The following is a 14,857-nucleotide window of genomic DNA, read 5'->3' on the forward strand; positions in this document are numbered from 1 at the left end:
AGTGGGACCCTCAGGCAGGCTCCCTACTTGCTGCAGCCTCACAGACACACACTGACCACTGCTGGGTTATCTCTGTGCAGAGCATCTCTTTGGGAGAAAGAGATCACCAGCACCCCAGCACACTCCTTGCAGCTCTCATTGGCCAGAAACTGGCTAATAGGAGCTGACTGGGCCATGCTGTGTGAAGCCCACCTCCTTCCAGGGCATGTGCCACACAGAGACACCCACACTGGCCCCACCAGCCAGCTGCTTGAACTGCTGTGTGGTGGCACAGCATGTCCTGAGAGTCCTACTGGCTGCTGGTTGGGAGCTGTCTGAGGTAAGCACCTCCCAGCCAGAGCCTGCACCTGGTACCCCACTCCCACCTACACCCCCAACGTCCTGACCCAGATCACAATCCCTTCCTGCCCCAGGTTACAACACCCCACACTCCTGCACTCCAAACCTCTACTCCAAGCGCCTTTTTTTTTGCGCCCAACATCCATCTCAGACCCCTCCGATCTTCCATTAAAATAATAGAATAGTGCCGCCCTTGACATCAGGGATAGGGAACCTCTTTTGGGTTGGGTTCTACCCTTATATGGAAACTTGTTATCCAAAGATCAAAATGTGCTTTAAAATATACACTTACTATACATGTGACAAATAGGCATTTTATAGAAAAGGAAACAGGTATACAGACACTCATCCAAGAAAGGGTGACAGAGCCAGGAAAAGAAGAATCTTGATCTCCTAATTTCTAGTTCTATACCTGTCTCACGAAAACTTATCCTTCACTTCTCATTGCTTAGCAAATGTAAGGATGTGCATTCACGTGCTCTCACAGTAAAAACCAACCAACCAACACAAATCACTACTGCCATAAAATTCTCACTGATTTATTTTTTAAATAACTGATACAGAGCAGCTGCATTCAGAACTAAATGAAAAACTCGATTAAAATAGTGCATTAGATACAATAGTTGTGTGAATACAATTACTTGGCTTTTTTATACACAAATATCAGACTATATGGAAATGGTTGCAGATTGTTGGGCTTATTCATGCAATGGATGCATTTGTGCAAGCAGTCCAATATTTCATAAAGATTATAGTGTATAGGCTGTCCTATGTTTTAGACCACTGTCTCTAATTGGTCCATGGACCAACTCAGATGGGGTCTTTTATTTTATTTTTTTTGCAAGTCATCTAATTATTGTTAGAAATCTCTATGGGATTGATTCTGACCCATTTCAAGAGAAACACTTCTGAACGCACTGAAGTTCTGTACTGCAAAATGGAGCTCAGGACTGAGTCCTGTTTGCCTACACATTTCTAAATATGGCATGCTCCAAAAGATTCTAGGATTTCCAAGTATAATTTCCAGAAATTCTAAGTGTAAATGTGATAATCTTTGATTTGATACCAGATTTCAAGGAACTCCTTTAACCACACCTTTTGATTCAGCATTTTCCTTTAGTTAGAAAAGATGCACTACCTTGAATAAAGACTCAATGCTTTTTTCTATGTAAGTGACTGCATCCATTTCAGTCAAGGTAGTCAGTGCATCATGTAGAGAAGTAGCAGGAATGTCAGGAGGTAACCACAAGCATGACTTCCAAACCAGATGGCAGAAGTGGCAAATTGACAAATAGGAAATACACTACAAATAGAATTGACAACAAAAGTGAAGGGAAGCTAGAAAGGGAAAGTAGTTTTAGTTCTTGTAACTTTGAGCAAGACGAACAGAAGGGATTTGAAGATCCTGACTATGTTTCAGAAAATATACACTACCTTAGCAAAAGCCAACTTCAGGAAAAGATTGATAAGAATGAAATCAGCACCCTGCTTGCTCTGATGGCTGCTGTCATGGTAGAGATCAATTTGTTTTAATGAATTGGAAGGGAAGCGGTAAGAAGAATTAAGTGAGATTCTTTTGCCTTACCACTGGCACGTATTTCTCTACGTCTGTTAAAGAAAACAATAATATGAAGTCCTTAAGCACAGCCGCCACCTCCGCCCTGCAGAGGTGGAAGGGGGTGCAGGTGCTCAGGCTGCATAGGGCACCAGAATTGGTAGGGATGGCCCTATTTCAAAATTAACCAATGATGAAATGCATTAATTCCTTCTAAGTACTTCAAACGAATTGGGCATTTTCAGTCAAGTAAGTGATGCCAACAGATGTATGTAGGGAAGGCAACACTCTCTCCAAGAGAAAACAGCAGCACAATACCTCATGACTTTGCAGGTATGCACTGATCGGCTGTGGACAGTCCAAACATATTCAGTGTCACGTATGATTGCCCTATAGTGTTTTGCTGCAAAGGGGCTAAGACAACCAATTGTTTTTTGGCTTCCATATTGTATTCTGGCAAATTCTCAGAAATTAAAAATTCCCTTGTAGTAACAGAATTTTTCAGATATGGATTGATTTTAGTTTCTTCTTTAAAATCTGTGGGTTCTAGAACCTGGTCTCTCTCATTTTCTTTGGAATTCTCAATTGAAGAATGCTGGGACTCACATAAGCCCTCTCTTGATATTTCTAGCTGCTGATTTTGGATTTTTCTGGTAGGCATCAAAGCTGAAAGCAGTGTTTGCTCTGTAACTATGTATGGACTTGATAGTGATAGTGGTTTTACAACTTTATGTGCTTTACCATATAAAATCTTGTTAGGTTCTTTATCCATGTCCTTTATACAAACATTTGTATGTTTAGAATCATAGTTCTCATGGCCTTTCACTAATAATGCAGAATGGTCTTCATCAGGAAAGCATGATTCCAAAACACTGATGTCTTCGGGATGTACTGTCCCATCCTCAGACTGTACTTCCTTCAGAGATGGGTTATTCTGTCAGCACAAAAAGGAGACACTTGAAACTTATATCACTACAAAAGAAGGTACATTACAAAGACCTTTTTAAAATGTACCTGTCTCTTCAGCTCTGTTCAAGTCTTTACGTTTAAGAAGCCATTTAATTAAACCGTGGCATGCACTTCTCTTGAACTACAGTGCTCGTATGAAAATGGCAGTGTGAAGTACCATATTTATTGTCCCAATGATTCCATATCAAATTTTCACAGTTCACTGGTAAATTGACTGTTTTCTAACTGTCAAGCCCTGCAAACTCAAACTGTGCCAGGAATCAGGCTAGAAAATAGCCATTTTGCATCTGATGATCAGTAATTCTACAAGCAAAATTTCCCAAGTTATGCCCTTTTAGAATGCTACAGAGACAAATTAAAATGGATTTAGTGACAAAGCTGAAGATATGTTAATATGACAAGATCCAAAAAGGAACAGGTGAGTTGGACTGACTCTGCTCTTTGTGCCATTGGGTGGCGAAGATGGGGACACGGGTAAAGCAAAGCACAGAGACTGCTGATCCAAAGATTCCAATGTCAAATATATTTGCACCAAAAGTAGAATACACAGAGACAGGCATTCAGAGAAGAACCTTTCTCTTAGTCCTCCACAGGAAAGCTGAGAGAGCCTAGGAAATTTTTTTTAAAATGGTTACTTACCTTCATAACTGTTGTTCTTTGAGATGTGTTGCTCATATCCATTCCACGTAGGTGTGCGCACAACGCATGCACACGTGGTTGGAAGTTTTCCCCTTAGCAGTACCCATTGGGGAGCCCCCGCTGGAGTGGCACCAGTATATCAGCTAATATATAGCCCAGCTGGCCCTCCACTCCCTTTGTTCCTTCTTACCTGACTACTCCAAAGGGGAGGTGGGTGGGATTTGGAATGGACATGAGGCAGCGCATCTCAAAGAACAACAGGTACGAAGTTAAGTAACCATTTTTTCTTCAAGTGAATTCTCATGTCCATTCAATGTAGATGACTCCAAAGCAGAAACCCAAGGAGACAGGGTTGGAGTTTTAACTTTCAGCCAGTTGGAGGACAGCCCTCCCTAGGGCTGTGTCCTCCCTAGCCTGATGACCCAGTGCATAATGATTGGCGGAAGTGTGGACTGACGACCATGTGGCAGCCCTGCAGATGCTCAGGATGGGGGCCTGGGCCACGAATGCTGTAGAGGAGGCCTGAGCCTTGGAGGAGTGGGTCATGAGGGGAGGGGCACCTCAGCCAGCCCATAACACTCCTTGATACAGGACATGATCCACGAAGAGATCCTCTGTGCAGACATGGGCTGCCCCTGCAGCCTCTCTGCAATTGCTACAACGAGCTGTGGGGACTTACGGAAGGGTTTAGTTCTTTCCAAATAAAAGGCTAAAGCTCTCCTAACATCTAAAGTGTATAATGCCTGCTCCTTACCCAAAGCATGGGGCTTGGGATAAAAAAAGCGGGAGAAATATCTAGGGACATATGAAATTGAGATACCACCTTCGGAAAGAAGGCCGATAATCTGACCTTAGCCTTAAAAAAAACTGTGTATGGGAGGGTCTGAGGTGAGGGCCCTTAGCTCAGACACATATCTGGCTAACATGATAGCCACCAGGAAAGGCACCTTCCAAGAAAGGTGCAGCAGCGAGTATGTCACCAAAGGTTCAAAGGGAGGCCCACGAGTTTGGACAGGACCAGGCTGAGGTCTCATTAGAGGATGGGTTGACGAACATGCAGATAAAGTCTGTCCAACCCTTTCATGTACTTTGGGATCCACAATGAGGTCCGGGACCAATGGGAGCATGATCGGTCTCTCACAGGACAGGCTCAGGAGAGACATGAACCAGTGCTGCCTGGGCCGAACCAGTGCAATGAGGATCAGGGATGCCCTGAATTCCCAAACCTTGTGGGCCAGCGGGAAAAGTGGCATAAAGGAAACCTTCGGGCCAGGGGGTAAGAAAGGCATCTCCTAGGGATCCCTGCTCCAGCCCTATGAGGGAACAGAACCTCAGGCACTTCCTGGTTCACCTGGTGGTAAGCAAGTCCAGAAGGCGGCTCCCCTGAAGAGGGATGGGGTAAGAGGATGGGAGGGAGAGAGGGGATGGTGTACCTACCATTTCCAGGACCCAACAGTCCAAGGTGATGTATTCCCAAGTCTGGTAGAAAGAGAATAAGTGATCCTTGAACAGGATAGGCATGGCTGGTAAGCTGTCCTTGAGCATACCCTCAAAACCCTTGATGGAGGTCTGGGGGCTTGTTGGATGGGCCCTGTCCATGGTCTGGGGCCGGGTGGGATCGGAGTCTGCCATTCCTCCCATTGCTATTTCTCCTTTGGTGGGAAAAATCGGGATGGGTGCCCTGCTGAGAGGGCCTACAGGCATTCCTGCCCAACAGGGAACACCAATGATTAACCGGGGCATGAATTCCAAGGGACTTTAAAGTAGCCCAGGTGTCCTTAAGACCATGCAGATATTGGTCTGTTTGGAGGTCTTGAATGGTGGTCTGGAGCTCAGGGGCCACTCCAGATACCTACAGCCAGGAGCTGCAATGCAGAACCAGCCCCATGTCCATAGTACGGGCAGCTGCATTGGTCGCATCCAGGATGGTCTGGAGACAGCCTGGGAGACCACCCTGCCCTCTTCCACTAGGGCTCCAAACTCAGACCTAGATTCCCTAGGGACCAACTCGGCAAACTTGCCCATGTTTGCCCAGGTGTTATAGGCATAGTGACTCAACAGAACCTGCTGGTTTGCTATGTGAAGTTGAAGACCCCCAGACGCGTAGGCCTTTTTGCCCAAAAGATCCACTTTCTTGGTGTCCCTACGCTTACGGGTGGTGCCTGGCTCACCCTCCCTCTCCCTCTGGTTCATTGCCTGAACAACCACGGACCATGGAGTGGGTGAGAAAATAGATATTCATTCTCCTCCTGTGGAATGAAATACCTCTGCTCAACCCTCTTGTCCATCTGCGGGATAGAGGCCAGGGTCTGCTACAGAGACTTTGTGATCTTGGTCACAGTCTTATTAATCGGCACAGCCACTCTGGTAGGGGTGTCGGCCTGCAGGATGTTGACTGTAGGGTCTGAATCCTCCGACATCCTCTCCACCTGGACTCTCAAACTCTGAGCCAGTTGGTGAAGGATTTCCTGATGGGACCTCATGTCCATGCAAGGGAGAGAGAGACACACCAAGTGTCTCATCAAGCGAGGAGGATGAGGATCCCTTCATGCCCACTGCCTCTGGATCCCAAGCTTGCAATGGGGCTTGTGAGACCACCAAAGAGGCCGCAGTAATGGGTTGTGTAGTGGGAGGCCCCCTTTCCTGGTGATGTTCTGGGGAAGCCTGGCCAAGGGGAAGGGACTGACCCAACATTGGGGAGCAGGTCAGCAGAGTTGCCAAGGGTGGAGCCCTCAGCCCCAAGAAGACCTACTTTGGTCTGGATAGAATTGCCCCCTGACACTGATGATAGGCCCAAGCCACTGGGTTAGCACCTGCACCTCATTGTGGCCAATGCTGCTGTAACACCAGCACCGGTGTAAGTGGAGGCCACTGACACTGCTGGTGGTGCACTGAGGCACTACGATGCTGAGTAAGACTGATGTCTGGATCGAGACCTGGAGTCCCCGGTCTGTTGAATACTCTGAGGTTGACCATGGTGGTGCAGTAGCAGTGACAACAGGCAACCTCCTGGATAGGGTGTACTGAGCCATTTACTCTGTTTTCCCCCCAGTGTCAAGAAGGAGGCAAAAGCACGGCCAGCTGCAGTGCTGATGCACTGAAAGGAGAAGGGCTGCTGGTTGCCGGACCCGGTGCTGCAGCCTGTGCCACCCTAGGCCCATGTATTGGTGCTGACTCCCATGTCAGTGCCAGTGCCTGAGAAGGGGTGGGGGGCTACAGCCGGTGCCAAGGGTGGAGTCGGTGCCACACCCAGGACTGGAGTCAAGGTTATTGGCACCATGTTAGGACAATGGGACCCTCTAGTGTCTGGGGCTGGAGCGCTAGGTGCCAAGGCCATGGGGTAGTGCTATCTGGATCCTTGCTCCTTGGTTGGGTCCGGGGTTGGGGAAGAGATCACTCAATTAGCTCTCTTGTCTCAAAGGAATCCAGAATGAAGGGCTCCAGAAAGACCCCCCACTGGCTGGCATCACAGCATGGGCCCAAACAGTGCCGATCCAACCACAAAGGTCCTGGTGCTGTGCCCATTGGTGCCATGTACTCCACTTGAGAGCGCACAGAGGGCACATGCCTCAAGGGAGACCTGCTCCTGCTAGGTCTCCTCTTCTTCTAAGGCACCGGGACTGCAACCTGTGCCGAGGCCTGCACGGCCCTGGGAAGGCGCAAGAATAGTTAGGTGCCTCATTCACTGACACCAATGCGCTCTGGGTTGCCAGTGCCGGATTGGACGCCAGTCCCATACGTAAGGCCACTTCCTTGAGGATAATCTTCAAGCGAGATTCCCTTTCCCATTTGGTACACGGCTTGAAGACTTTGCAGATCCTACAGCCCTTGGGCAAGTGGGCCACTACCAGGCACTTAAGATGGGCTACGTGAGGGTCCTTGCAGGGCATAGGCTTCTGGCACTTCTCACAAGGCTTGAAGCTGTGAGGTCCAGGCATGTCCCACCAGGCGCACCAGGGACACAAAGTAAGCCCTACATCTGAGCACTGAAAACTAAGAACAACACTTAACAGCTAATAAAACCTTAGATAAAAACAATAACTGCGAACTCTTTAACTAGTGAAACAACGAGAAGAACTGCTAAGAGCCACTTGCAGAGCAAAGGCATGTTCCAGTGACCATCACGAGGGGTAAGAAGGAACCAAGGTGGTGGAGGCCCAGCAGGGATATATATTAGCTGATATACCGGCACCACTTCAAGGGGCTCCCGTGCTGGTCCAATGGGTACTGCTAAGGAAAAAACTTCCGATGACGTGTGTGTAATAAGATGAAGGCCTAGAACATAAGTCCATATAGCACAGGTCTGGACTGAGGCCTACCTAACAACAGACAAAACATGGCTAACAAAGCAAAGCTAAGCTATGAGCAAGAGGCAGGCCCCTGCTCACAGAACTTGGCACGAGCAGGGCTGAGAATGCAAAACAGTAGTTGATAATAGACCCAGGTGTAGCAAAGTAATTGGTACTGGTCATAAGTGGAAAGCACTTGGTACCACCAGCTTATTAAAAAAGACCTTGGTATCCACTCTTCACAGATACCGACCCATGTTCAGGAAAGAGTCTAAAATGGATAGAGATGATCTCATCAAACCACAAGGTGCAGGGTGATGGGTGGCATCTAAGTAGTGTTAGAGGATGGTAACCAGACAACACCAGAGGGTGGCAACCTGACATGTAGGCAGTGATGTGTAAGTTGGTAGTACCTGTATATAAAGTGGTGTCTTGAGGGGACAGTCTTTTAATGACAGAGGGCTAGTGAAATTTTCCATTGATTGAGTCATTCCATTGTTACGGGATACATATAGAGTCTACTGACAACTATTACTGTACTTCACTTAACAATAAACCTGGCCTGGCATCCTTATCTGGTTTGTGGTCTTTGGGGGCTCTCCTGGGATCTGCTGTGCAGACTAAGTGCACAAGTCGACACGACTCACATAATTGTGAACACATGCAAGCAGCCTTCTGGTTATCATCATCAGCGGAGCCAGAGCCCTGCAAGGACACCTCAGCAATAAATCCTGACCCCTCCCAAATAACTACAGCGTGCATGCAGCATGCGCACATCTACATGGAATGGACATGAGCAATCACTGGAAGAACTGAGAACTAAGGGTGACAAAGAAACAGGGCCATCCCAACCACTCCTGATGCCCTACGCAGCCCAAGCACCTGCACACACACACTGGGGGGGCCTACATTCAAGAACTGTAGGGGTAAAAACTTTGCAAGTGGCAGGAATAAGGCAGGAAGACTGGCTGACCTGATGGCAGGGGGGAGAAGTAGGAGGTGCAAGGGAGTGGCAAAGGGCATGAGCAGTGTTTCTCCTTCCACTAGAAGGGGAAACAGCTGGTTAGCGAGAGCTGAACTGAGTAAAGCATGTGGTGGGGAGAAGGCATGGGGCTGACCACTGGAGCCTGCACCTGCCACTGCCTATAGCACCATGAATTTGTGGCAGTTTGACGCCCCAGATTTCATGGTACCCAGATTTCATGGTACCCTATACAGATGTGAATTTTGCTTATCATTAGGTCTAGCACTGCAAAGAAGCATTCTAAGACCTTCTCAGAAGCAGGCATTCAGACTCCTGCATACCTGTTATCTCCCTTGATTGGTCAAGCTAAGACATTTTTCATGGGTGTTTTGTCAGTTTTTGCTAAGTTTATCTTTTATCTTTCTCTGCAACAAAACTTCCCACAAGTGTAAACATCTGACAGTTTTATTAATATGGTGTGTTTACACCTATTCTATAAATTTTGTCTTGTAAAAATGCTATCTTTTTAAACCTGCTACTTTGATTGATATTTTAGGATGTAAACATTAAGGTATGTTGTAATCTGGAAAGAATACGTAAATTACTTCAGAGATGACTGGCCCACTTAACATCTCCTTCGAGACAAGATGGGAAAAACAAACTACATGAGCACAACATATCTAGCAATATCAGAAAGTAGTAAATATAGGTGCCTATAGAGGTATCTATGAAAGAATTTTACCTATAGTCAAATTCATCCAGTTAGAGCATCATTAAAATCATTACTGATTTAATGAAGCTAGTCCATCATGCCTCAATTGTTTATCAAACATTTTACTGATTTACCCACGACAAATTTGTTTTTCTTAACATCAAACTTATATTACCTTATGCACGTCAGTAGGCCACTTCCCAGCAATACTCTTTGCAGGATCTGGTATATCAGGCCAACAAACATTTTTCACCCTGCAATTAAGAAAGGCAATTTGGCCATTTGGTGTAGGAATTGTATCATGACTGACATGATGAATTCATAGGAATGCTGTACTAGTACATGAATGAATTAAATGCAGAACATGTTTAGCCAGGAATACAATGGTGAACATTTATCAAGGGAAATCGTTCCTCTATATTTGTTATCTAGTTATTATAAGGGGCACTGCTTACCCTCAAGCCAATTCTTCTAGGCTAGAGAAAAACTGTTTAAAAGCAGTAGCAATGTGTTACCTAAAACCTGAATTTTTGGTTTAAACCAATGTTTACCACTAAATACTGAAAATGAAGGTACATTTGTAATTATTCAAGCTACAAAAACCCAAATCTTTATAACATGCCTAAATTAGAATCATAGAATCATAGAATAATAGGACTGGAAAGGACCTCGAGAGGTCATCGAGTCCAGCCCCCCGCCCTCAAGGCAGGATCAAGCTTGAAGTGAGTCTGGGTTATTTCTTAAGGTAAGTCCTCAAATATTAAGTTAACTCCTTTGAGTTAACCTAGCTCAAGTGAAAGTTAACCTAGCTCAAGAGAAAGCAGCCACAGTGAACAACAATACAGGAACTCCAGAGTGTGGTTTTATTAGCAACTGGTGAGCTGTGCTGGCTTGCGCTGGAGTCTATACCTAAAGCTATGACTGTCACGGATGCTATAATTTTATGAGATGTCTGCAAGTCCTTGAAATTTCCAAGCATTAGATTTGGGGGGTGGGGGAACAAACAAGAAATAACTTTTTTTCCCTTCAAAATCTACAGTAAAGTGTTGAAAATACCATTTTCTGCACAGCTGTTGCTAGGGCCACTGTCGGGGGCCCTGCACAAAGAAGAATTATGGGTGGCAGGGTTCAGGTTTTGGCTTCAGCTGAAGCCTGGTCCCCACCACCTGTAACTTAGCTACACCAAGTCACCTGTGGCCTGGGACCTTGGTTAATTGTATTGATGGAGTGAAAACTGCACACCGTGTGTATATTTCTGTGAATTATTGCCTGTATCCCATTCATAACTTTTAATAAAAATACCTGTGCCAAAACCATAGTCTTACCAATACCCACAAGATGCAAGCCAACTTGAGTGAAGAGCTTGTGTGTGTGCAGGGGCGGATGAGAGTGCCGCGGGATCCAGAGCAGCACCGCGGGGCCCCAGGCAGCGAAATTTCGTGGAACCCTTTGACACGGCGCATGCGTGGGGCCCGGGGCAGCCGCCCTGCTCACCTTGCCCTAAATCCGCCACTGTGTGTGTGGATGACATTTTAGCTAACTCTTCAAAAAAAATATGCCTTTAGTGTCTTGAACACCATCAAGCTTCTCTGAGAAATAGGCTGATCATTAGAAAAAAAAAAAAAACTATTTCCAAATCAACACCCAGCTGTCTGTGGCAGTCAGAAAAAAAATAAAATTAGAATTTACATGGCAACATAATTTGAACAGTAGGCGCTCCCAGCCAAAATAGAGCAGAGCTGGTTCCTTAATTTATATATACAAAAGCACATAAAACCACTTTAATAACAATTAAAATAGCTAAAATCAGCTTTGTGAGTGCTTTAAAAAGATAAACAGAGTTGCTGCCAGTATCAATTATATCCTTGAACCCATACATGTGTGTATAACTTTATTCACATTTAAGTTCCTCTGAAGCCTATGAACTACTAATACGAGTAAACTTAAAAAACAGCAAATGGTCTGGTAGCACTTTATAGACTAACAAAACATGTAGATGGTATCATGAGCTTTTCATGGGCACAGCCCACTTCTTCAGATGACCGGAGTTTTGAGTTTAGGATGTGTAGACCCAAAACCAAAATGGGTCGACACATCCTAAACTCAAAACTCCAGTCATCTGAAGAAGTGGGCAGTGCCCACAAAAGCTCACAATACCATCTACATGTTTTGTTAGTCTATAAAATGCTACCAGACCATTTGCTGTTTTTTAAGTTTATCCTGTACAGACTAACTCAGCTACCCTCTGAAGCTAATATGAGTAAAGTTAGGGAAATACTTCGCTTTTTGCAGGCTCGGAGTCTAAACATATAAATTTCAACAAATCAGTACATTTCCTTAACTCGATATGGATTTGAATCTTGAACAAGCGAACAGTTTTAGAATAAAAATACTAGCCTTTTATGTGTTAAAATGCATTATTTTCTCTTTTTACAAGTACACAAAAATTTACTCACATGTGTTTTTTTAGAGTACAGGTTGTCCCTAGGATTAACAGAAGAAGCATACAGAGTCCAAATGGTATCGTTATAAAAATAAGGTCATCATCACCTTTTGAGAAAGAACAAGCATTTAAACATTTCTTAGTATATTACAATACAGAGCAAATTTTTAATTTCAGACTGTACTAATAGAGCCACCCTATTAGCATGTTTCTATTGTCAGTTGGTCAAAGATGTGACAACCAAATCTTTTATAAATTGTGCTAAGTAATGTGTATTTTGCAGATCAAACTACTCACTACTAGAGTTGGGTAAACAACAGATTTTTTGGTTTGTATAGCAAACAAACAAAAATCGAAACAAATAGTTCTTCTTCGAGTGGCCCCGCGGGTGCACCACTCTATGTGTCGGGTCCCATCCCAGCGCCGCGGCTCGGAGACTTTTCATAGTCGTGCTTCGCTGGCTCGCGCATGCGTGCTTCCTCAGGATAGCGTTTGCACCTTTGATCAGCCATGCGCGAGCCGGCAACCCTCAGTTCCTCTCAACCGCCTCAGGTCGCGGTCGGAGCTCCCTGAACTCTTTCTTCAGTGATGTTTTTAGATAGTTTTCTATCTGTAAATAGTTCAAGTTTAGTGTTAGTTGTGTTCCTGTTACTTGTTGTTCTGTTTAAAAAGAAAAAAAAAAGAAGTTTTCCTCTCAAAACCGTTTTTCTTTGAGAAGCGCTGCAGCAAAGCACTAAAGTGGTGAAATTGACTACCCACAACGGGGATTACACAGGCATTCAGTTTCTCTAACTGTGCTGACAATACCTGGATCAACTGGCTTTAAAAAATGCTCAGTGTGCCGTGAAGGCATGCCAACAGCTGACAGCCATGATACTTGTATCAGGTGCCTGGGGGAAGTTCATGTCCCTGAAAAGTGCACCCATTGTCGCAAGCTAACCTCAAGAGCCCGGAGGGAGCGGGAGATGAAGACAAAGATGTTAAAGTTCGGCAAGGCATTGCAGCCTGACCCGATCCCTCCTGCAGCCACAAAAACCTCCGAGCATAAGAGGAGAGCGGCTTCTCCGGGACCAGCTGTCTCAAAAATATCAAAGCCATCCCTAACGTGCTCTCTTCCTGCGGCAGCCACAACATTGGCAGGGACTTTCAAGGTGACCCTCAGCGGATCCAGATAACTTGCTGGGGCTGGCATGAGAGAGCCCCCACTGCCCAGAGTGAGAGCGGCTTCGGCGCCGACATCGGGAGTGGTGCCGCAGCTGGCTGGCAAGTCTGCACCGGCTTCAGCTGTGCACTCCCTGAAATTGACAGAGGCGCCGGTGCCGCAATTGACCAGCCACTCGGCACCGGCTTTAGCGCCACCGGCTGTAACAGCGCCTGCCTCACCAGCCCTGATGATAGTAATGGCACCGTCCCCTCTGGCACCGGTATCCGAGGCAGAACACTTCAATGCCTCAGACTCCGCACTGCTGTTAACCCCGGCACTGGGCATTCTACTGGCACCGGCATCAGTGCAGCAACAGCTGATTTCCCCGGCACTGCTTCATTTCCACTCGGTTCCTGGCTCCCTTGTGGCTGTGGGGATGGATGAGGCTTCAAGACCTAGGAAGTCCTTGTCAAAAACCCATTATAGGGGCAGGTCTTTTTCTCCAGCTGTTTCACCAGGAAGGCATGGTCGCTATCGTGACTATAATGTTTCTCCTTCACGGATCACGTACAGCTGGCGTAATTATAGGGACGCAGTGTATTTAGAGGCACATTGGTCCCATTCACGATCTCGTTCACCCTCCCGATTTTCAAGGTATGGGTCTGTTAGACGCTCTCCATGTTGCATCTATTATATGGTAGTGCACGCTCCTCTCGACACTCCTCCCCGTCACGTTCTGAGCAGTATTATGAGTGCTATCATAGATCATATGACGATCGTCCCCAGCGTGACCATACACCATCATCGCGTAGGGGATCTTCCTACATCTGCCAACCACCAACAGCAGAATACTTACCTCATGATCACAACACCTAGACTCACCTTTTCCAGCTAAGAGTCCAACGATTCAACTAGACCAATCCGAACCGGAAGAGGGACAGTTGTCTGAAGCAGAAGACCCTAAACCGGAAACTTCTCCAGCAGACTGCTCCTCGTCTTCCCTGGATGAGGCGATATGCCCAGGTGACATCTCCCCACCAGATGATCTGAAACACTTTCAGGATCTCTTCAAACGAGTGGCAGGCATGCAGGAAATACAGCTGGCGGATGTTCAGGTTAAAAGGTACAGTCTCTTGAAAAATCTCTGCTCACAACAACATGCAAAGGTCGTGTTACTGATTGATGACGCGATCATGGAAGTGGCAGATGAGCTATGGCAAACCCCAACACTGGTTACACCTACGAGTAAAAAGGCCGACAGAAAATATTTTGTATCGGCGAAAGGATTGGACTTTTTATTCAATCACCCTCAGCCTAATTCATTGGTAGTAGATGCAGCACAACGTAGGAGTAAGGCGCCATAGTACAGAAATACGCTTCCAGACAAGGACAATAAAAAATTAGATATTTTTGGTAGGAAAGTTTACTCCTCAGCCACACTGCTACTACACATTGCAAACTATTCGGCCCATCTATCGAACCATAATTTTGATAATTATTCAAAACTCGCAGAGTTACTGCACCATCTCCCAGACAACAAGAAACCACTCCTGAAAGCAATAGTACAAGAAGGGTACGCATCATGTAGCACTGCACTACAGATTGCCATGGATGTGGCTGACAGCAGCTCGAGCCACTGCTACAGGTATCACCATGAGGAGATCATCATGTCTTTCGTCAGCAGGGGCTCCAAGGGAGATGCAAAACCAGGTTGAGGATCTACCGTTTGACAAGCTTAAGCTCTTTGCGGCAAACACCGATGAAGTCCTTCACTCGGGAAAAGACTCACGCACCACTCTACGT

General features: G+C 46.0%; 1 protein-coding gene across 8 annotated transcripts in view; it reads right to left on the reverse strand.

Annotated features, from left to right (window-relative positions):
* Window positions 1-854: 854 nt before the first annotated feature.
* The window catches only part of IL31RA (interleukin 31 receptor A), an 87,034-nt gene continuing 73,031 nt past the window's right edge, over window positions 855-14,857 (reverse strand). For 7 of the 8 annotated variants that reach the window (XM_075932446.2, XM_075932445.2, XM_075932443.2 and 4 more), the window contains 3 exons: window positions 11,924-12,017; window positions 9,643-9,721; window positions 855-2,828 (listed from right to left, as the gene is read on the reverse strand). In XM_075932446.2, coding sequence (XP_075788561.2) covers window positions 2,214-2,828; window positions 9,643-9,721; window positions 11,924-12,017 — 788 coding nt within the window. In that variant the 3' untranslated portion in view covers window positions 855-2,213. Of the gene's footprint in view, window positions 2,829-9,642; window positions 9,722-11,923; window positions 12,018-13,946; window positions 14,294-14,857 lie in introns of those variants that run through there. The other variant, XM_089779388.1, reaches the window with a different exon arrangement.

Source organism: Pelodiscus sinensis, chromosome 6 (assembly GCF_052426305.1).
Source record: "Pelodiscus sinensis isolate ZL-2025 chromosome 6, ASM5242630v1, whole genome shotgun sequence".
Taxonomy (NCBI): Eukaryota; Metazoa; Chordata; order Testudines; family Trionychidae; genus Pelodiscus; species Pelodiscus sinensis.